Source organism: Phodopus roborovskii, unplaced genomic scaffold, assembly GCF_943737965.1.
Source record: "Phodopus roborovskii unplaced genomic scaffold, PHOROB, whole genome shotgun sequence".
Classification (NCBI taxonomy): domain Eukaryota; kingdom Metazoa; phylum Chordata; class Mammalia; order Rodentia; family Cricetidae; genus Phodopus; species Phodopus roborovskii.
Window position 1 is genome coordinate 10,725,202 of NW_026125278.1, and position 23,653 is coordinate 10,748,854.

General features: G+C 36.4%; 1 protein-coding gene across 1 annotated transcript in view; it reads left to right on the forward strand.

Moving 5' to 3' along the window:
* Positions 1 to 23,653, forward strand: part of Adgrl4 (adhesion G protein-coupled receptor L4) — a 91,393-nt gene that overhangs the window by 54,119 nt on the left and 13,621 nt on the right. The window contains exons 3-12 of the mRNA XM_051195361.1: positions 1,440 to 1,589; positions 1,965 to 2,035; positions 3,271 to 3,450; positions 3,554 to 3,737; positions 4,953 to 5,069; positions 9,107 to 9,312; positions 10,343 to 10,519; positions 11,761 to 11,964; positions 13,240 to 13,460; positions 13,583 to 13,649. Of these exons, the coding sequence (XP_051051318.1) occupies positions 1,440 to 1,589; positions 1,965 to 2,035; positions 3,271 to 3,450; positions 3,554 to 3,737; positions 4,953 to 5,069; positions 9,107 to 9,312; positions 10,343 to 10,519; positions 11,761 to 11,964; positions 13,240 to 13,460; positions 13,583 to 13,649 (1,577 nt within the window). The remainder of the gene's footprint in view (positions 1 to 1,439; positions 1,590 to 1,964; positions 2,036 to 3,270; positions 3,451 to 3,553; positions 3,738 to 4,952; positions 5,070 to 9,106; positions 9,313 to 10,342; positions 10,520 to 11,760; positions 11,965 to 13,239; positions 13,461 to 13,582; positions 13,650 to 23,653) is intronic.

Below are 23,653 nucleotides of genomic sequence, written 5' to 3' on the forward strand. Positions count from 1 at the left end.
AAATCTTGGGGGGGGGTGATTCTTCCTTGTAGGAGTCAGCACTCTATAGCCTTTTTTCCTTTTTAGTTAGCAAGTGTCAATTTGTGTTGGACAGTAGTTTTTGCACATATACTCAAATTAAAATAAATGCGGAGGATGATCCTTTATAGGCTGTACACCAGGGTATATAACCACACACATCATAGATATGTAGACATCATCCACATGGGATTTCCAGCCTTTCACTCTAATAATGGTCTTTATAATCTAGTATCACCACCTTTCTATCTACTGTCATGTTCATTAAGAACATAACAAGAGGCTCTGTGCTGACTTGCTTTTCCTTGGCTTGAGTCACAAGATTTTCTGTGCCTAAATTGTGTTTTCAAATGAAAAATTGGCAACAGCTGAATTTAAGACAACATCCTGATGACATTTTAAATTAGACTTTAATAGCTCCCTTCCTTTTTATACTGGCAAACGGTACCATGACATGTTGTTATTTTAATAATCAAATTGTAAATTAAAATTACAGTTTCATTCATTAATCTAACAGAAAGTATTTCTAAGATGCCAGAACTGGACTCAGCACACACACACACACACACACACACACACACACACACACACACACATTCTTTGCATTTACTTAAGGTAATGGCCTGGACTATTCAGTTCCTTGGAATCATTCTCCAACCTGGCAGCATATTTGTACTGTATTTATAACTTTAAGGCACATTTCACTGCAGTGTGTAAAATTTTAAATTAAGAATATAAATGATGTGAACCTAAAAACCCTGCACCTTTATTATAGTGTCAATATATAGCCACTGAGAATCTCTGATTTAATTCTGTGCAATTTATTTCTTCATCCATACTGAGCTATGATGATTGCATATTAGAATCATAGTCCAAGTGTAATATGAACAAAAGTAATCAATCGTGATAAATCTTAAGAGAGTTGAGTAGCATAATGTGCTGGACTCTAGCTTTGGGGTAAATCACAGGCAGGAATGGAGCTTTAAAGAGGAAGAGAGTCCATCTTTAGCCTCCAGGCTACTTTAAACTGAGTTATCATCAGCTGAGCCTAAGACTAGCAGGCAAATAATTGTAAGTGCACTTTGAAAAATGAGTCTTTATTAAATTAGAACTAACTGTTACATCTTAGATGATGGGAATAGATTTACTGACTTTGTTGATGAATCATGCTACTTAGAAAACTATTTGAGAGTGTGGCCCATGAATAATATTTTCAATGCTCTGTCAGGATGGATTGGCCAAATTACAGTCAAGAAATGCATGCAGCCAAGTTTATCCTCTCTTTTCCCAAACGATGGGATTTCCCCCTGCTTGGTTGTATCAGTTGATATGAAATCACTAACAATAAGTAATATTGTTATCAGGAAACAAACAAGTAAAAGAACAGTAATTTAAGCAATTGCCTTTTGAAATATTTGCAGATATAGATGAGTGCAGTGAGTCTGCTGTCTGCGGTGATCATGCTGTATGTGAAAATGTGAACGGAGGATTTAACTGCTTCTGCAGAGAAGGCTATCAGACCTCCACGGGGAAGTCTCAGTTCATGCCTAATGATGGTTCTTACTGCCAAGGTGATTTATAGCCTTCAATCTTAAACTGTATAAAATATTTACTACACATTTGAGAAGTATCAAAGAGCTACATTTCCAAGATCTGTGCCAGGATTCACTAAGATTGACAAAATAAATTAAGAAAGGTGTATTGTTCCACATAGTAGAAGATGGGAGCAGCATGTTTAATGTAGTTCACATTCATTCCCTATTCCTTAAACTTCTTTCTTCTGTTTCCTCTGATACATTACAGATTCTGGAACTCAAGTGGAATCTCAATTGTTAAAGAATGCACTTTTAATGTTTAAGTGCACAAAAATCACTCAAGTCAACATAATCAGCACAAGGAAAAATGATTTGTAGACTCACTGTGGAATGTGTTTTCTTTTTCTACAGAAAGCGTGAATTCAAATTGCCACTTAGAGCATGCCTGCATTGCTGCAAACGTTAATAAAACCTTAAAAAGAGTAAGTAGACACTTTAGGTTGAAATATACTTTATTTTGACATTTTGATCTCAGTTAGCAATGCTACCAAGGCCCCATTTGAAAATATTAGCAACTGAACCCCATGTAGAACTGAGACTTTGCATACAGCCATGTAAGTATTATTTACACTGCATATAGGATTAATTTGAAACTTCGGAAATGCATTGCATAAGACTTTATCCTGCTTCATTTATTTCTTTCCATTATTTGGTGTATTAGAAAATTATTTTCAACATGAAAGAAAGTTGTTGAGTAAAATGGAAAAAAAAAAAAAAAAAACATACATTGGCTCGAACCCAATCCCATATTCTAAGGAGATGTAGTTAAATGCAACTAGATTTTGTACTTCAAAGTGAACACTTCAAAGAGGAAATAAAGAAATAAAGTAGGACATTCACAAAATTGCTGTTGTGTGATTGAATGGGTGAATCAAACTATGAGGAGGGAACCTCCAGCCAAGGCATTTTCAATTCCTTACTGAGGAGTGTTTTGATGGAAAACTATCTGATAGAGGTTACTGAGTCAAAATTTCTTAATTATCATATCAAAACTTATATGCACTAATGAATTTAAATATTGAGATAGGTTCACTGGCTAGGACATAATTCTATACCGCAGAAAAGGAAGTTATTTTCAAAATTATTTTTAAGTTATCCATTCAAATGTGTTTCTGAAGTACACTAAAGCATCCCCAGCCGCTTGTGAGGCCTTTCTAGATAAATTCTGTTTCCATTGATATGTGTTATGATTTCAGGATAATCTGAATTTATTATACAGATAAGACAAGAGAATCAACCTCTGGGTAAATTTGAAATACGTCTTATTGTGCATTTTAATGCATGTGGACTCGTGTCTGGCTGGCATACATGTATGTGTGTTCATATACGTGGCTGCCACGTGCAAATGGAGGTCAGATGCTGATGTTGAGTGGACTCCTCTATCACTCCTCACATTAGTGATTGAGTCATGTTCTTCTCTCTTTTCCCGCTCCCCACCAGAGCTCACAGGCTAGACTAGCTAGATAGCTTGCAAGAGGCATCCTCTGTTTCCACTTCCAAAGCACTGGGATCAGAGTCTGTACATCTGAAGGTTTGTCCTCAAACCTTAATATCAATTGTTTTCCTCATTGAACCATCTTCCCAACCCCTTAAATCTTATTCTTAGAATCCTCCAACAGAAATCTGATTCTTTCTCCAAAATCATTTTTTTTCTTAGATTGGACCAATAAAGGAACAGCTGGCATTATTACATGAAATTTACAGAAATTCTGAGGGTGAGCTCTCACCAGTGGATATAATCACATACATAGAGGTACTTGCCCAATCATCCCCAGCACTAGGTTACATGAATAACACCACTTCTTTCAAGGACAGTCGTTTCAATTCAACTCTTACTGTGAGTATGCTGATGTTTACTTCATAGTGTGCTTGGTCTTTAAAATGTTTCCTGTTCTTCTGTTTCATGTAATATAACAATAACATGTTTTTCCCTTAAATAGGAATTTGTAAAAACCATCAACAATTTTGTTCAAAAGAATACACTTAAAATTTGGGACCAATTACCTACAAATCATAGACGACTTCATCTCACAAAGCTGATGCACACCGCTGAGCTCGTCACCTTAAGAATCTCTCAGAACTTCCAAAAGACTACTCAGTTTGATCTGAGCTCTACTGATGTGGGTAAGGCATGAAGGTAAATGGTTTGCTTCCAAGCAGTGGTGCTGAACAAGACAGTGAGATGTGGTTCTTGAAATACTAATAAATTGTACACAGTTTTGTCAATGCAGAAATGAATGGGGGTTTGTATTACCAGAGAAATGTGAGTGAAGAACAATGCTGGTAGAAAGTTTGACTACGTAGATGTTCCCATCTTATGTTGTCTCCTTGTTGCTACTCACTAACTGTGTAATATGAAAGTTTGCAGAAGACATAACTCCAATATCATATACACTCAGTGATATCCTGACCTTAACTTATAATATTTACAACAGAAATTATGAGTATAGTATATTTCTCCTTAGGAATGCTTAGCCCTGTGGTAACATGGGGCCATTACAATAATGAAATACAATTTCCTGATTCCTGCAGTTCATTGAGAAAAAAAAAAGTAAAATTGTAAAATTATGAATAAAGTTTGAGGATGGTTATGAAATTGTCCCAAAGAAGCAAAGTATGCTTTATTAAGTAGTCATTACATGTGTCTGCATTGTATGTCTGACTAATACCCTTCTATGTTGCAGAATATTGACAGAACCCAAATTGAGAGTGAAAATGATGAGGCTGATTTGTAGGCACACTATATTTCTATGTTTTTGAGTAAGAGAAATGCTAATGTACCCCCCAAAAGGAATTATTACTCCAATATTTAATTCTCTCAATCGTTAGATGGTAAATTATATTTACATTGCAGATAGTGTAACAGGCACATCCAACCTTTTCACATTTAGGCAGAACATTATCATCTACAAAGCTCACACTTGAGAAACAAGCAATTGAGTTAAAAAAAAATCTAAAAATCTTAATGTTTTGATTAAGTTTACTCTTGCATGTGATGGCTTATTCATGGCTTTCCTGGGTGAATGCAGCCTACAGGCTATTGGTTAGACAGACCTATAAGACGCTGTAGCCCTTATAGTTTTAGTAATGGTATGTGAATGCTTTTGCATGTGTAGAGATTTTAGTTTTTATTTTAACTGCAGTAAAGACTAAACCATGAGTGCAGTTGGGAGTGAAAAGAAAAAGAAAACAGAATTTCCTAGTTTTCTTAGCTTTTAGGTGATGCATCATACTGCCAAAAGCTGAAGTGAACTGGTGTTCAATGCACTTGCCTCTAAACTTAAAAGTTACATCAATTAAACTAATTTTAGACTATTCATTTTCATGGTCTTGTTTCAGCTCTCAAGGTTTTCATGTTTGATTCAAGTCACGTGAAGCATGCTCATCCCCACATGAATGTGGACGGAGGCTACGTGAAAATATTCCCAAAAAGAAAAACTTCTTATGACTCAACTGGTAGGCTTTCACATCTTATGCAAATTCATGAATTTCTAGTAAATACCAATATGCCCTTGGCTATGTCATAGAGACACCTGTGATTTCCTTTAGAAATACTTTAAGTTCATACAGAGAACATCCATGATTATACTTGAGATTCATTCTGACATGACTGTCTGAAGAAAATTTTAACCAAAAAGTCTTAATTCTTCATGAAACCAAATCTGCGCTTGCATGAAGGGATATGTTTTTGAAGCGCTCATTATTGCTTAAGCTTTGACCTTTCTTTGTATTCCTTGGCTTCTGTAGAGTAAACTCTAAAGTTTTAAAAAATTAAGACAGAATTCTGGTAGCTAGCAGTTTAGCGATTATCTTATTTAACAATCTCATTTGATAGATAATGGACAAAGTACAAAGTTAATGGATTTGTCTTCATGTTTATCAGCAAATAGTTTAGAGCAATGCTAGAAAGGAAGAAGTTAATAAAAAAAAAATCAATTCAACAAGCTTTTCCTTGTCACCTAACTGGAGCCAGGCAAGTAGTTATTATTTTAATTTATATAATCACATACCTCCTCTTTGAATAATGTGCACAGAAAATTCTCTGTATCATAGCATGACTTCTGTTATAGTTGCTATCTTATAGGTAAAGACATAGTATTGATGGCAAAAATGAATTGAAACCTTTTCTCAGAGTGTATGGATAATCATAAATATAGATTAAAAACTAGACAGTAAATGCACATAGAAACTGCTTTATGAACAGTCCAAATTTATTTTTAATGGCCATACTACAACCTAACCTCATGATATATTCTCAGTTTTTGCTTCATTTAATTTTGTTTTCTGCTACTTAGGAATTTTTCTCTATTCTTTATCCTCGCCATTTTTTATTTTCTGATCAAAGTGAGAGACATATAGTTACAAAACAAGTGAAAGAGAACCAAGATATATTGCCACTGAACCCTTAGCTCATGTGCTACTAAATCATACTGTAACCAACACAGCATACATATAATATTTATAAACTTATCCACAGAACCTAGTAAACAGTTGAAATTTCGAAGACAATTTGAATAATGTTCAGAAGTTGTGGAAAACACATTGAAAATACCTATTATGGTGACAAATGTTAAAATTGTTGCAGAATTAAAATCTCACAGCAATGCTGACTGATTGCTTGGTAGCTTTGTTAGGTTTAACATAACAAATGGACACGAAAAAAACGATAATATCAGATCTTAATAAGGCAGGTTAAAAAATGTCTTTTCCTCAAGATTGAATCTTAAAAGAAAGGGCAAATGTGCAAACTGATTGAGCCTTTCAATGATGTCTGCATGATATTTTTACTTGTAAAATTCATTAAGAAAGACACGGTGCCATTGATGGGCATGCAGAGGGATCATGAGGCACAGATGGGCCTTATGTTATTTTGTGAGGTTAATTTAGAAATGTGCTAAGGATGGGATGGGGTGAGGAAACAAGATTCCGTGATCTGAACCATGACTTTACAATAAAAACATAATAGACTTCTGCTAAGGAATTCTACACACCTTCTTTTAAGTATTTGCAAAATCGGGATAATAGTCAGATGCCCAAGAAGACCACTGAAGAATGTCCTGCTGAGTACACCATTTAGCATACTTAAAAACAAAAAGGAACAAGAAGTCATTTGGGAACAAGAGTTTCTAATAAGTTCACAATATGTTCTATATTGGAAAAATTATTCTTGAATCTTAACATTCAGGAAAATATTAACTTTTTCACCCTGATGGTTTTTCAGTAATCTAGTTTGAAAAGCCTTATTATTGCATTGATAGGGAAAATTGACTGGTAGCATTCCAACAGAAAATAATAATAATAATAATAAAGAAACAAACAAACAAAACAAATGAATCTAAGGGAAAATAGCCACTAACAAGCACACACACACACACACACACACACACACACACACACTTTTTTTTTCTTAAAATGGTATCTCCAGAACTTTAACACAGTCATTCACACTAGATAAGTACATATTTGTTCTAAGCATTGAATGAAACACTGGTTTTTGAAGTTGTTGTTCTTAGAAGAAAGAATATGCTAATGCTATCAGAATATACAAAGAGTATAGGACAAAAAAAAACCCATAAACATCATAAGCAAAATAAAAAAAAAGACAGCTGATGGAACTCAGTATGAAATGATGTAATCTTTTCAAATAGTCTATATCTGTGATTCCTTTTGTTGGTGAGTGAGCCTTTCTTTTTAGAAGAAAGTGCAGATTTGCTGTGTGGGTTACAGAACATCTGGCAGAGAAACTTCCAAGAGAAAAAAATCTATTTCGCTCACAGTTTGGGAGTGTCCATTCTGAGTCAGTCCGTCATGGTGGCAAAGACTTGGAAGAGTTCATGGCAGACAGAAGTGGAGTGGGAAGAGAATTTCGTACATGCCCAAAACCAAGAATTAGAGAAAGCAGGATGAGACAGAGAGCAGAAGTGGCCTTCAAATTTTCAGGTCTAGGGAAATCCTCACAAGGCAGACAGAATCTACCGAAAGTTCTCTAGCCTTCAAGATCTCCCATCAGCTAGAGATGATGCATCCAAAACACAGTGATTAAGGATCATTCTGGTAAGGAAGTTCGAAGCTCAATTAGCTGCAAAATTATCAAGAAGTCATAAGAACTGGAAAGGTGCAGAATGCTGGGGGAAATGCCGAGATGCCATGGGGACTTGGGGGATATTTTGTGACACCCCTTGTCCAGAGTCACAAATTGATGATTTATAAAGTATCATTTTACATAGCAGTAATTAATAAAATAATTTAAAGATACCTTCTTTTAACCAACTTTTCATTTGAGTAGGGACCGCTTCTTACTATGACCCCTAAGAAGTAACCATCCCTCTAAATGTACTTCGTGATTCTTGAAGATTTAAATCTTCCTTCAAGCTCTAGTCAATCCACAGAAAACATTAGCATCACGATCATCTCTGAGAGTCCAAATACATCATATACCATTTTAGTTAGAAATCTATAGCACTGACCTAAAGCAATTGAGGGGAGCAGCGGTTTTACTTGACTTTACAGGTTAGGGTTCATCACAAAGACAAACCAAGGGAGAGACAATGGAGGAAGTCTGCCTGATTGTTCCATCTCAGGTTTATACACAGTGCCTTCCTCACACAGCCCGGACATACCCTACCAGTACCTGCTCTGTCCACCAAGAGTTGGCCCCTACTTAAATTAGCATTTAAGAAAATGCCAAGAGACAGAACAATCTAAGGGAATCATTTCTTCAGTTGGGGTTCCCTCTTCTGCAGGTATGGACAAGCATGTTTAATATCTCTATGTTTCATGAGTCGATGTTCACGGTGGTAGGTCAAAGCAATATTATGTACTGCATTTAGGTTAAATAAGGCCTTGTAACAATGAAAACAAACATTAATGTAATTTGGAAGCTGTACCTCATATGATTGTATGGAAGGAATATTACTTTTCTGTGTGCTGTGGAGGAGCCGAGATTTGTGACCATGATGCTTTCTGAATACAATATCAATATTTATGTTTGTAATTCTGCAGCATTGGGGTGTATTCTGAGGCTGCATTTGAGCTGTGCTAAGGTAAAACATGGGTCCTTTAACTCCAGAACCACATGTTATCAATGTCAGGAGGGAGCATTGCAGAGATTACAAGGTTGACCTCAGTAACTGACAGCTGTAATCAGTTCTCAGTCCCCTTCATTCTGAATCATTTGCACATGAATTAAAGCTTACTTCTTTGGAGGCAAATATGTCTCAAATTCTGGTTCTCTGTTAGGATCAGGCTGTCAGGTTATCCAGGAATATTTTTCATCCCACCAAAGTTGTGAAAAGGTGATGCCATACTAGATTACACAAGTAAAAATGTAAGACAGGAATGTAATATGCTAATGAGCATATATATGAGACATTGTACTTCACATTCCGGTCAGAATTTTCATGATTTCTGCGGAGTGTAACTTTTGTCTTTTCAGCTTGTGTGCTTAAGAACTTTGATTATGAGTCCATTGACTGCATTTATTTGGTTGACAGGCAGTGTTGTAGTTGCATTCCTGTGCTATAAGAGCATTGGCCCCTTGCTTTCCCCATCTGATGACTTCTTACTGAATCCTCAAAATGATGAAAATTCTGAAGAAAAGGAAAAAGTCATTTCTTCTGTGGTTTCTGCCTCAATTAGCTCAAATCCATCCACACTGTATGAACTTGAAAAAATTACATTTACGCTAAGTCATGGAAAGGTAAGTTGTTCAGGATTACTTAAAATTGTTATGCATTCAATGAACTAGAATATGTTTTGGTTGCATTACTTTAATTATATGTGAGTTCTAGAAAAAAAGTATATTGAAAATTAAACAAAAAGGTGATATAATTTTGATCTTCTTCAGTGATGAGTAGAACCTAAGCCCTTCTATGTTTACACTCTACCAATGAACTACAACTCCAGCACTCAACTAGTTTTTCTGTAAAATATTTTACATTTATAATTCTTCTAGTCATTGCCAATGAGTCACATGTTTAATGCTCTAAGACTAAGCGATCTCCTAGTTTTATGTTAACTATAGTGTTAATTGAGGCAATGTCTAGGTCTATATATTTAAGGATGTAAAGATGTATTTAATAGCTTGTGTAATGGTTCAATGACCATAGCCTGACAACCTGAATTAATTCTTCAGAACAACATGCACACGAGAGAAGGGGGAACTGAATCTTGAAAGTTATCACTGATCTCCACATGTGTGCTGTGGCACGCACGCACACACACACACACAAGTATGATGTACCCACATGACTAGACATCATCTCTTAGGAAAAGTCTCTTTGATTACTTCCCATTCTGTTTTCTTCTTTGTTCTTGTTTCCTTTTCTCCTTTCACAAATTTTTATTTACAAGTAGAATGTAAGATCAACAGCAGTGCACATTGTTTTGGTCTATATTGTCTTTTTAGTCTATAATTGTTTGATAAAAAAAATAAGCATTTGCTGAATAAAGACAGAATGCCTGTAACGGTCTTGTTTTTTAATATACATGACCTCACTTAATAAAAATTATTACAGTTCTACAAAATTGAAAAACTGTAACATTGCTGCAACATAATTTTCAAACCTGCTGCAAAACAAACAAACAAACAAACAAAACAAAACAAAAAAAAATAAGTTATGCGTTTGTCATTACTGATCCTGTGTTTACAGGTTAAGCATTGTGCTAATCCTATCAGTGATGTTTGAAATGATGTGTATTGTGCCATGAGGGGAATGTCTGTTTTTCAGGTCTCAGACAAGTACAGGACACAGTGTGCCTTTTGGAACTATTCAGCAGATGCCATGAACAATGGCAGTTGGTCATCCGAGGGCTGTGAAAGGACATATTCAAATGACACCCACACCTCATGCCGATGTAATCACCTGACACATTTTGCAATTTTGATGTCTTCTAGCACCTCCATTGTAAGTCCAGTTTGTGCTTCACATCCTCGTAGCTGCCCACCATCCTTCATCCTCATCCCTCTTCCTCTTCTCACCTCACATCAGCACAAAAATGGCCCTTTTGTATTGTATTGGGGGCCAACTGAATGTTTAGTATGTTTACTTCAAATGAAAAGCCTGGGTTTTTATTTTGTTTTTTGTTTTTGTATGGTTTCTTTCCTCCCCTATAGCATATGCATAATAGGAAATTTTTAGTTTATTTCCTATCAAGAACTTGTCTAGTCCATAACGTCTATTAGGTTGCATGTTAAAGTTAATATTTTTCCATTGCTCTGGATTTTACATGACATTTCAATAGCTATTCATGAAATTTAGTGTCATAGTATCTAGAGAACTTTTTCCTTTGTAATGGGATCATTTTGATGCCTGGTAACATTTGGCATCCTTTTACTCAATATATCTTTAAGAAATCAAAACCACAAAGATTTTCAAACATAAGAAACTAAGGCAAATGTCTTTGTAATGCATATTTTGCTTCAATAGTATTGCCTCAGACTGCATGGTTATTATTAGTGCATAATTTCTTTCTTTGTATGTTTGTGTTGTAAGCTTCATTGGATTGCCGATTCTCAGTTTCTTCATCAGGTCATTCATTTGTTTCCATTAATACTGATAATCCATGAAGTTAGGAAGTGTCGCAATATATTTGTTTAAAGTAGGATCAATCATGAAGATGATTTCTCTCCAGTGTATTGGGGTGGAAGTAAAGCTTCTATTCTTTATGTAAAAAATAAACAACTTGTCTCCATTTCAGCTTCAACTATACTATTTTGGCCTTCCATATATCCCGTTTTTCTTTTACCTTTGTTTAATGTGTTTTAGATGAATTACCTCATAGACATAGCCTTGGACTTACCACTGACAAATCTGCTTTAATTAACCATTTTCCCATTACAATGATGAATTACCTTTCCAATATCATGCAACTGATGGTGATAACATTATTCAGGCATGTACTAATATATACTATGCTTAGAAGAAAAAAAAATCCCTAATTATAGTGCTGTTAGCCTGCTACATGATTAATATCAGATTTCTCAGGATACCGAGTACAAGTTTTTCTCATCCAAATTATACACTTTTATTTTTACATTTTATGAACATTTTGATTAATGCTTCCCTGAGAAGTTCGTTAGGAATCATAGTCCCTTTGATAAGTCACTAAGTCTTCCTTTAACAATTCTGTTGTTGTTTGCCCATAGGGAATTAAAGATTATAATATCCTGACAAGGATCACTCAGCTTGGGATAATCATCTCGTTGGTTTGCCTTGCTGTATGTATTTTCACCTTCTGGTTCTTCAGTGAAATTCAGAGTACTAGGACCACAATTCACAAGAATCTCTGTTGCAGCCTTTTCCTAGCAGAACTTGTGTTTCTTGTTGGGGTCAACATCAATACAAATAAGGTAGGCAACCTGTCCCCCACTGTGCGTGATACTTATTTTCTCTAGTATTTTCTCACAGAACAAGTCACATAAACATCAACAATATTAAAGGTCTTAGTGGGTCAGAAATGCTAGATAATTGTTGAAGATTATCTTCTCTAGGTTTCCATAATGCTAAGATATCTAAGGGACATACATCAAATTCATTAAACAACAACAACAAAAACCCTCTATTATGTGAATTATTGGGAAAACCAAAATGTTATACCAAAGAAACACTTGGTTTTGCATGGGCAATTATAAAGGAATAAAGAGTTTGTCTTAGAAGTGAGAGTAAGCACAAAAGCAGGTGGGGTGACTTTAATCTGTATCTGCACAGATGTACACCCAATAATGGGATCAAACACGTAACACACTCATTACGGGTTGTGCTCATGAGAGGCAATTGGAATTGCAAGCTGCAAGAGCCTCGCTGAGGGACAAAAGGAAGAACAGTGAACTTCTAAGACAGTCCATCATGGTTGCCTCTTTTGACCTTCAAGGATACCACCTACATATACATAGTGACAAGTAGATACACAAAAATACCACCTACATATACATAGTGACAAGTAGATACACAAAAATACCACCTACATATACATAGTGACAAGTAGATACACAAATATACCACCTACATATACATACAGACAAGTAGATACACAAATATACACATACTTCTAAAAAGACAATTTAAATCTAGTACCAATTCTAAATAGTTCATGAAAAATGTTTGACCAAAACGTATCTAAAATGTACTTAGTAATTGTACAACTAGAAGCAATTCTACAATGGATAGTTTGGCTAAATATACTATTTGTGCATTTTAAATTCTAGCACTTAGTCAAGATGCTCACTTTGTTTTATATGGCTTCACAATAATTTATATTCTTTGGAGTTTGTTGAAATGGAAAGGAGAATTATCTACAGACAGAATTCAGTTTAAGCCATCGCATGGCCACTAAGAAACTAATAGTTTAGGTGTGACAATTCCCCCATTTATCAAAGCAAAAAAAATGACAAATCCATGGACAAGTCAACAGCTTAACTTATCACAATGTTCATTGGCACTTCCACTGAGGAAGTGTAGTTCTTTTAAATCAGCCTCAAGTAGTACATCTTAAAAGCAGATGAGACAGGAATATTCTAGTGTGATCAGTCATGGCACAATGTGACATCATTCATGAAGGAAACTGAGAGATGACATAATTTTAAGGGAAATGTTGCTCATGGTTTCTTCCTTCTTTTGCATTGTAGTTGGTCTGCTCCATCATTGCTGGCCTGCTTCATTACTTCTTTTTAGCTGCCTTTGCCTGGATGTGCATTGAAGGCATACACCTGTATCTCATTGTTGTGGGAATAATCTACAACAAAGGGTTTTTGCACAAGAACTTTTATATCTTTGGCTATCTCAGCCCAGCTGTAGTTGTTGGATTCTCGGCGTCCGTAGGATACAAGTATTATGGTACCACCAAAGTGTAAGTAAAACAGATTTTGTGAGCACATGAACGATACTACTGAATACTCTGCATATCTCTGAGAATGGTGTTTTGCTTCAGTCTACACAACATACTTAGTGATTTTATCTCTCACTTTTCAGGTGTTGGCTGAGCACTGAAAACAACTTCATTTGGAGCTTCATAGGACCAGCATGTTTAATCATTCTTGTATGTATATAAAAACTGCTATTAAAACATAAATCTTAGCTATGGTTGAGAAGAGATTTCCCAAATCGGATATTCTGCTTTGTAAAAACTTATTTTGAACATTTTGTTTTTGTCATTTGGTACCATTTAACGTATTGAATTAGGATGGAGAAAAATACATAACTTATACGTGAAAAGCAATTACCACTTACTTCTTTTCTCAGGGAAGGATAGGTTTTGGCATCGTGTAAAATAAGGATGACAGATGTGTCCTTCTGTCTTCTCAGTGATGTTTCTGTATCCTGAAACCCTGAAAGTGTGCCAACCACCTGATAATCTGGCGTTTCAAATGTTTACGTTATTTAATCTTTTATCGATGATCGGTCATCTTTGAAAATTAGACTGTCATCGTAAGAGTTCTGTCGTCTTTATGTACCCTGTCATCACAAAGTGATTTTAAACTAAATTGCAACATCAGAGACGAGAACCCACTATTTTTCACAAGCGGACAAGTCAACTATTGATAGTCCTATTTCAACAAGGAAGAAGGCCTTTTAATTCTTATTGAAAGTGGTTTCAAACCTACAAATTTGGCAGGTATTACATGTTCCATTCTAAATAAAGACATTTTTATATGTCTCACAAGCATTTCTGAGTGATGAAAGTTTACAGCAGCCATTCTGAATATAATAATCTGTCAATGAGTCAGGGAAGCCCGACGAGATGCAAGAATGGAACAAATTGTCAGAATAAAAGCTGTGACAATATTTTGGACAACTTTGTCCCATATGGTTTGGCCATAAACTTCCCTTTCCCTTTTTTTCCTCTTTTCTCTTGAATCTTGCATGCTTGTGAGGGAACAGCTAAGCAGAAATTACTTCATATGCAAAACAGAGTGTTCTCAAATAGCTTTTTTGCTAGTGATGTGGATAACCATAGACAATTATTTATTATTCTCAGAATTAATCCAGCTAATGTTTTGAAACTGTTAGCTAGATACCTACTACAATTATTTGAATGAATACAGTTTATTATAGCTCCAGTATTATAGTCCATATCATAATACAGACCAAGTGCTGTCCAATCCACACAGCTCCAATGGTGGTTTTTATATGAGGATTTCATGTAATGATGTTTTATGTGTTCTCCTCTTCTGATTTCTTTCCAACAAAGCAAATGAATGTTCTGTGAAAAATAATTATTCATGCTTAGATGAAACATGGAAATCTAGAAATTATGCAGAAAACAGGATGAAATGGGGCCATGTTTCTCTAAAGCAAGATGGGGTAGAAATTTCTCTAAACTAATGTTTTAAAGTTGCTTATAAATGAAGATAGATACTTCAGAGTGAATTACTCAGACACTGGGTCGGTTGTCTAAAATGGAATCCTGAATACTTTCCAAAAGTGTAAATTAATTCTATCACAATGTTCTAGTTTTGAGTTAGCAAATCAGTTCACCTCTGTACAGTTTTAGTATGCTAATCTTTCCCAGGTTAGTCAAAAGGGGGGTTCCTTAAGTCGTGGGTTCTTTAAAAAACATAATATTCTAATTATTGCATCTTATTAAATACCACAAACTACTAATTACTATATCAAAATGAATTAGTGCATTCTAGTCATCCTGACTCTGCAGCCCCACATTTACATTTCTCGGGGGTGCAATGGCATGGGATGATATTAACTGAAATGTTTCTTTTGCCACAGAATAATATCATGTTCAATGACAGAGTCAGATAAACTGTGTGCTATTCATGTTTTATTCCTTGACCTGAGTTTCCACATAAATTTTGTAGAGAGACAGTAGGGCAGCCATGTCTCACCATAGATAGTTTACAGTTGGTAATCACCACAATGGAGTACAACGTTCCTAGACCTTTTGGTTTTTGCTGCCAGTGTTACAGAAAGGTGGTGATTGCTCAAAGAGAGCAGGGCATGGTGAACACAATTTTATGAGCTCACTGAAATGTGTCTCCTGATGGGAGGCCTCACGTGAGCACAAAGACCCCCACCCACTTCTGATTAAAATTTCCTGCAAGGTGTCATGCTCACTGGAGTATCTAACAAAGCAGAAGGGAAAGAGTCATCATGCAGTATTTCTAAAAATGAAAGAGCAGGGAATGAACAATATATCTGGGCATACTGGCGCTTAAATCTAATCTTAGAATTTGAGATACTAATGCAAGAATAGCAGGGCTCCACAGTCATCTTCAGCTACATAGTAGTTTCAGACCAGCCTGGGCTAAAGAACAAGGCCCTGCCTCAAAATAAAACATGAATAAAGAGAAGGGAGAAGAAGGCAGGGAGAGAGGGAGGGAGGGAGGAAAGAAAGAAGGAAAAATAATGAAGGAAGGAAGGAGGAAATGAAGGAAAGAGAAGGAAGGAGGGGGGAGGAAGGAAAGAAGGCATCATCATAGGATTTTTCTTATGAGTATTCAAGAATTAAATTTCATGCAGGCTACCACCCTATACTAGATTGTTATTTCTAATTAAAAACTAAACTAACTAGTATTAAGTAAATAAATGTACCTAGTTCTCTATTTTAACATTCAGACCTTTTCTGTCTCCCACTAAATTTCTAGTATCAATAAGTATTTGCTTTACAAATTACTAAGTACACACTGTTCTGATATGCATTGGTAGTATTTAATACTAATTATCCTTAGATATCCTATAGTTTTAGTGACTGGCCTAAGCTCCATAACTAGGACTTGAAACTGTTTCTTGCCTTCATTTAAACCACATCTTTCAATTTCCTTGACTCCTCTGTAATTACCTTCTGATGGCTTTTCTGTACCATTACATCTCATTTGGGGATAGTCTGAGCAGAAGTAAGGTCATTGCCTACCATCTTGGCCTTAGTGCTGACTGTTCTTGTCTAGACAAGCCAAGACCAGGGAGTAACGATGGGGTTCTTGGGAATGTACTTCTTCCTGACATCAGCCTTATCCTAACATAACTGCACAGCACAGCCTTATCCTTGTTGGGACACTTGCTTAAGCAATCCTTCTGGGAATCTTTTCCTTCAATAATCTTGATATTTTCAATAAGGTTCTACTTTCAGAAATTATTATATTTATTTATGTATTTACATATCTATCCCAGTTCCCTGTCCTTCCCTCCCTCCTTCTTTCCCTCTCTCCCCCCTCACATGCACCCCAACCACCCTCTCCTCCCATCCCTCCACTCCACATGTAGGGTGATACCATCCAGTAGGGGTCATCTAAATCTGTCAGAAATTATTAATTAGTGCAGAGACCCACGCGGCCCTTCTCAAACATGAAACTATTCTATTTCTCTAAATGCTCCATAAAATTTGGGTTCTAACCCTCTGTTTTATCTTCGAAACTTTTCTAATTCATGTGATAACTTTCTATGTGTACCTTTGAGCAACTCTAGAATGCAAAAAGACCGAATGAGTACTTGGAAGTCATTCTGTTTTGTTTTGCTTTTTGAGACAGGGTTTCTCTGTGTAGCCCTGCCTGTCCTGGAATTAGCTCTTGTAGACAATGCCTCAAACTCACAGAGAACTGACTGCCTCTACCTCCTGGCTGCTGGGATTAAAGGAATGCACAACCACTGCCCAGGTGACAGTCATTTTTAAATTTTAATTACTTTGCCATTAAAACCATAGTAATGCATGGGGCAACAAGAAAGGCTGTGCGGTCTTTATTGAAGAGACTATAATGCCAGAATAACTCAACAATGCAATAATAAATATCACACTTTATGAAGTATCCATTCTTTAGCAATTAAAAAAGGAAAATCTCAAATTATTCAGAAGAAAATCTCATGCTACTTTCTTATTCTTACCCTTTGTGCTAAAAGAGTCAAACTAAAAAGACATATTTGGAAACAGGATTTCCCAAGCCCCAAATCATCGTCATCAAAATATGTGTGATCAAATGCAACGCTTATGCATATGTGTGCCTGTGCTGATCCTAGCTTTCAAAATGTTAGTGAATATGTCACAGCATTTAATTGTGGCAAAGTAATTTTATGTGCCTGCTATTATCTAGAGTGTGTGGTTTGAAGTACATACTGCCAAAAAAAAAAAAAAAGTTAACTAAAATAGAGAAAATGAAAGTAAAATAAATAATATTGTTTCTAGAATAAAACAAAGTATAAGTATAGTTTTCAGTTTAAGCAGGTAGCTGGTGTTGATTGTCTTATGACCTTACATGAAGCACAGGCTTTGTCTGAGGTATAAGAATGCTGTGGGATCATTTAAGGTCACCATTGTCTTCCATGATGACCTGAATACCATCTGTAAGTCTAAGCCACCTTAAGTGTTGCTCAGGAGTTTGCTGGGCTTGAAGCCGAACATAGAATTCCTTTGAGGCACAATATAAATGAGCAATAACTGAATTACTTTTAGCTCCTGTACCTTTCCCTGTTGTGGGTATGTTGTTTCACACACATATTTAATATTTAGTCTCCTCTGATAAAGAGTTAAGTGCTAAGACATTTGAATAGCAACATTTTCTCCATTGATGATGCAAAAGATTTTCCTCAGTTATTAACTTATTAATATCAGGGATCTCTTTAGTTCAGAAATAAGAAACTGATGAACCTGTTGATTCTAAGAATCATGACATTTAAAAATTTAACATTGTGACTACACAGAAAAATCTCTGCCTTGATCTTGAATGTAACATGGATTGGAAAGAGACTTCTAAGTCTTTGGGAAGGAGAGCTCCAAGCTGAAGATAATTTCCATAGTTTTTCAACATTTTTCATCTTTAATGTTGAGTTCTTTTAATAAAACTTATACAAGCCAGTAGATTCAAGTAAACAAATATAAAAAGAAGTCTATAAGAAATTAGATAACCCTGAACTAGAAATTGAGTATTCCTATAGATATGCGTCCAGTTATTGTTATTCCAGTGCTGGGGTTAAAGGCAAGAACCACCACCATCCTGCTAAGGGATCCTTGATTTAACCAAATCCTAATTAGGCTAGGTTACATTTGGAAATTTTTTTAAAAATTCAAAATAGTCTCCCCTACAGTATATCTAAACCAGTTTCCCCTCCCCCTACTTCTTCCAAACAGCTCCCTGCCACCTTCCTTCTCCCCCAGATCCACTCCCCTTCAGAAAAGAGCAGGCATTCAAGAGACAACAGCCAAACACAACAAAACAATGCACAATAAGACAAGGCCAAACCCTCCTCATATGGAGGCTGGACAAGGCAGCCCAATGGAAGGAAAGAGTCCCCCACTCCCACAGTCAGGAGTCTCACAAAAACTCTGAGCTGACAGCTACAACATAAACACAGAGAACCTGGTGCAGAGCCCTGCAGGCCCCAAGATCGCTGTTTTTAAGCTCTGTGAGCCCTGCTTAGTTTAGTCAGTGGGCAGTGCTCCCATGGTGTCCTCCCTCCCCTCTGATCCTGCAGTTTCTTGTCCCCACTTCCTCGGGGTTCCCCAAGCTCCAAGGGGAAGGACCTGATGGAGATCTCCAAAAGCTGTGACTTTTCATTAGGACTTAAATCAAAATCGTTGTAATAGAGCATGGCCGTGTTGCACTCACCCCACAGCACACCACTCAGGTGCTGTAGCATCCCCCTCTGGTTTCTCCTTCTGTGTCTAATGTGACTTCTTTTTAAGAAATGCTGATTAAAACTACTGAGAATGAATCATTCATGTAAGTCACACATGGAAGGACTTGTGAATGTGTGTGTGTGTGTGTGTGTGCATGCGTGCGTGTGATACAGCACAGGTCCTGAGATGTCATTACATTTTGGATTTCATGATTGTCCAAGATTGAGAAACATATAAATACCATAAGAATGTATATTCCATCCTATACTTGTACTCCCTGTAATGGACTACTCCTGTTACAAAACTTGGGGTTACTATCTATACCTCAAAAAAGACACATTTGTTCAACTATCCTGGAGAAACCAATTAAAACAGCCAAATTAGCTGTAGAAAGCAAATAAAGGAGATTTATTCCCTGTGGTCATATTGGGAAGAGGAATGAAAAGATCCAGTGGCCATCCTGAAGTGAGATTAAAGTTTAAATAGAAGGCCAAGGATATGCACATCTAAGCAGTCCTTGTCAAGATGTGGGTCACCCCCTTCTGTGGTCCATCCTTCTACATAGCTCTAAATCTTTTCCTGAATAGGAGGATTTTCACACAGGCTGGCCAAGGCCTCTCCTTCCTTAGCATGAGACTGCCGGGGAAACCTCAATTTCCAGTTTGCATTTTATTAATAATTTTATACTTAAAATATCTCTTTAGAATATATATGTATGTATTTATATATATATATATGTATGTGTGTATGCGTGTATATATATATATATACATATATATATATATATATATTCCTTATACACATACATATCCATGTATACACACATACACTTCTGCCAGGTTATTTACTCTTTAGCATATTTACTCAGCATTCTAACAGATCATTATTCTGTTGTATGTATCTATACACTTAGTTACAAACTAAGAAAAAAAAAACTTCAATTACCTATAGCCCACAATATATCATGTCTATCTTTCCTCATTAGAACCTACAATTTTACCATTTCTACCCTTGCTTATTATGAGGGTGTATTTAAAACTTCCCTAAGGATGAATATTGGTTTCCAGTACTTCCTTACTAAAAAACAGTGTAGTGTTGCATAAAAAAAATCCAAGTCCCACCACAGCTGTATATCCATTAAGACAGTCTTAGAAAGCAAATCTTAGAGATAGAAATGCAAGTAAGTGCAAGTTTTAAAATTTACATAATTATCCTATGATAATTATGAATTGACTTTTGTATTCTGTCAATAATATATGAAAGGGTGTTTATTCTAGCACCTCTGCCAATATTCGGTATTATTACCCACCATGGTGTCCACATGGTGATGTTAGAATAAAGACAAAAGAATTACAATAGACCAATTATTACTAGAAGTTCAGGAAAGTTCCTTTGTACTTGTAAGATAATACTGTAGAATGGAGTCAAACAGAAGCTCGGGGACAATTGTGTTACTGTTTAAAAGAAATATTGCAGGACAAGTGGGTTGTAAATCTCAGCAGCTGCCTGGAGGAAAGGAATGGGGATGAAAAAGGAAGGACAATAGAACAGAGGAGGAACTTTATAGGAAAGGGAGCAGAGAGGAAGGGAGCAGAGAAAGGAGAGGAGGGGAGGGGTGGGGAGGGGATGGAAGGGCAGGGCAGGGCAGAGGAGTGTAATTCTAACATGGAAATCATCTTCTCATTAAAGGGTGATTACTCCTCCCCTCTGTTTAGCATACCTTACAGTGACCCTGCCTCCTCAGTCCACCTGGCTGCTCAGTGGTGGCCCTTTGGGCAGGTGATTGCCATGCCAAACTGTATTAACTCTTACTGGAGGAGGCAGGGGCTTGGTTCCACACACAGTAAGATATCACTCTAACACAGGTTTGCTGACAATGGACAAAGCATTTTCTTGTAACGCTGTCCACGGCATATTGGAGTCCACATCACCCACAGGGAGTGATTCCCACAGCCACACTACCTTCAGAAGACAAGTAAACACATCTCTAGGGTCAAAATACCCGGAGGACCTTAAGCCAAGTTCCTTTCATTGGGAAATATCTCTAGTCTAGACTGCACTATTAACATTAGCTGCACTCCTGTACAAAGATCACAGACATGAGAAATTACGGTCAAGGAGTAGGCACTGTATAACGACACTAAAGCTGTTCTGAGAAATGCTACTAGCTTTTAATTTAAATTTTGTGAAGATCAGACCACCGATTTTATTGGAAGTTCCGGTTTAGTGCCAGCATGCTTTTTGTTGCATCTTCCAGTGATATCTAGGTATTAAAGCATTTAAATATGCCAGCCTTTCTCTATACTGTATACTAAAAAGTACTTTAGTGTCTGTAACATTGTGCTTGTTTTTCATATTATTCTGACGTTCTTGAACAATAGGTAGCTAGAATTATTTTTTAAGAGATGAAGTGGATGGATTGTGTTTTGAGAGAGGAAAAAAGCAATATAAATAATACATTGCTGGTTTTCAATATGTTCTCATACACAGGAGTTGTATTGTTACTGAAAAATACCTTCATAGATAATCTTCTGGGGCCCACTGGAGAATTTCTTAAGAGTTGGATAAACTCGTAAAAATTAGAGATAAAGTAAAAATGTTTCTTAAAAGTACCTTAAGTCTCTGGAACCCAATTATAAAGGAGTGTCTAAACTGATGCTGATCTCAAATGCTCCCTTGTGAGCATCCTCCTGCAGTAAGGGTTCTGAAGTGTGGTCCTGAAGAAGAAAGCTGACAGTGTTGGCGTGTCCACACAGTCATTAGAATTAGTTCTTGGTGTACATTTGCATAATCTTTTAATCTTCACAAAACCTTTTTAATATGTCTCCGTTGATCCTCACAGAAGCTTCTGCAATACAAGAAAATAAAAATAGGAGAAGCATTTGGTCGCTCGGATTTCAGGAGAGCTCTGCCCCATCCTGGAACTATAATCTAGACTTATCTGTTTAGATGTGCCTAGAGGGGTTCTACTATTTATAATTTAAGGAGCAGATAAATTCCCTTAAGTGGATTGATTACAATAAAGAAAATCATTTGTATTATCTTGAATCTAAGTCATAAAACCTTCAAGATTTTTTATGATGAATTTTTAAAATTATTTAGTTTAATCAAGAGGCAAGTCCACTTTTGTATCACTCTCTGAGAGTGAGGCTGGGTGTCTGCATAAGTCGTCTGCAGCTAAGTGATGCCGCTCCAGCCTTCCATGCCCTACTGCCCCTCTCTTGCCTTCAAATTGTTTTGGGACTGAGTCTATAATCTTACACATGATTTATTTTAAGAGTGGCTTGTTGGTTTATTAATCTCCAAACATTTTGAGAGTAATAGTGGTCTATAAAAATATTCACATTAGTGATATTATGTAGGGAATCTATAAAACAGCTCTGTTCCAAAATTAATTTTTAAATTAGTTCTTTTTTTATACAAAACAAAAATTACTTGTAGTAAAATCTCATGTGACTGACCATGATGGCCATCACAAGTCTCTGCTACTCAACCAGCAGAGTCTGGTTATATTCCCAAGAACTTGGTAACTTACAGTGTATGAACATGGGAAAGGAAATAGAAGTGGGGTATTGCCAATGCTCTTTCAAGCATGTTGAACCATTTGCAAAGTCATGTACATTGCATATGTGACTTTCACAGGGTACTCCAGAAAATATGACAGAAGCTGGGGGTAGACTACATCAGACCTCTCTTAGCTTACCTTAATGTGATGTTCACTAAATGCTAACCCGAAAAGAACACTGCTCAACAGTCCATGACAACAATGACATGGAGATCCTTTCCATAGAACACATTTCATCATGTGACCTACCTGGTCAGCTTTCATACAGTGGCGGTTAGTGTTTAACCACAGTGGCTATTGGGCCTGCCCTGTCTGTACCTTCCACCGCATCCTCTATGAATGGAGCCATTTTTTCTCAACTCCTTCTCATATTTTCCCCTAGTAAAGTCCCATTCATCTTGTATACTTCAGTCAAAACATTGCCTAAAGGAAGTCTTGCCTGACTCATTGGCCTATAACAAATACTTTGCTAATGCTTTGAAAATTAGATGCCTGTTTTCTTCTTGTGAATCCTTTCCCCAGTGCAAGTTCTTTAAATATCTTATCCATGATTTGTCAGTATTTATCTTCTTTGGGTGACATTATGGTCTGTGAGAGGAAAATATCATGGCTCTTCCTGCACTGTATTGTTCTTAAGGTTCGGCATGCTGTAATCACTCAGCCCTACTGTTGAGGAAAAAAGAGAGTGATGCAGCATGCAGCAGGATGAACTTGTTCAAACCTACGCACTCCTTTCCCACAGAGGAAATGCAAAGAAAGGAACCAAGCATAAAACTCGGAGGCTTTCCCTAAAATCTTTCAAGTTTATTTGTTTTCTTCTTAGGAAGGCTTATTGTCTCTGGCCAGTGAGTCCATCTGTGGTGTGATTTCACTAAAAGATGTAAAGTGGTGTTTTAAATTCATTTGAACAAAGTGAGGT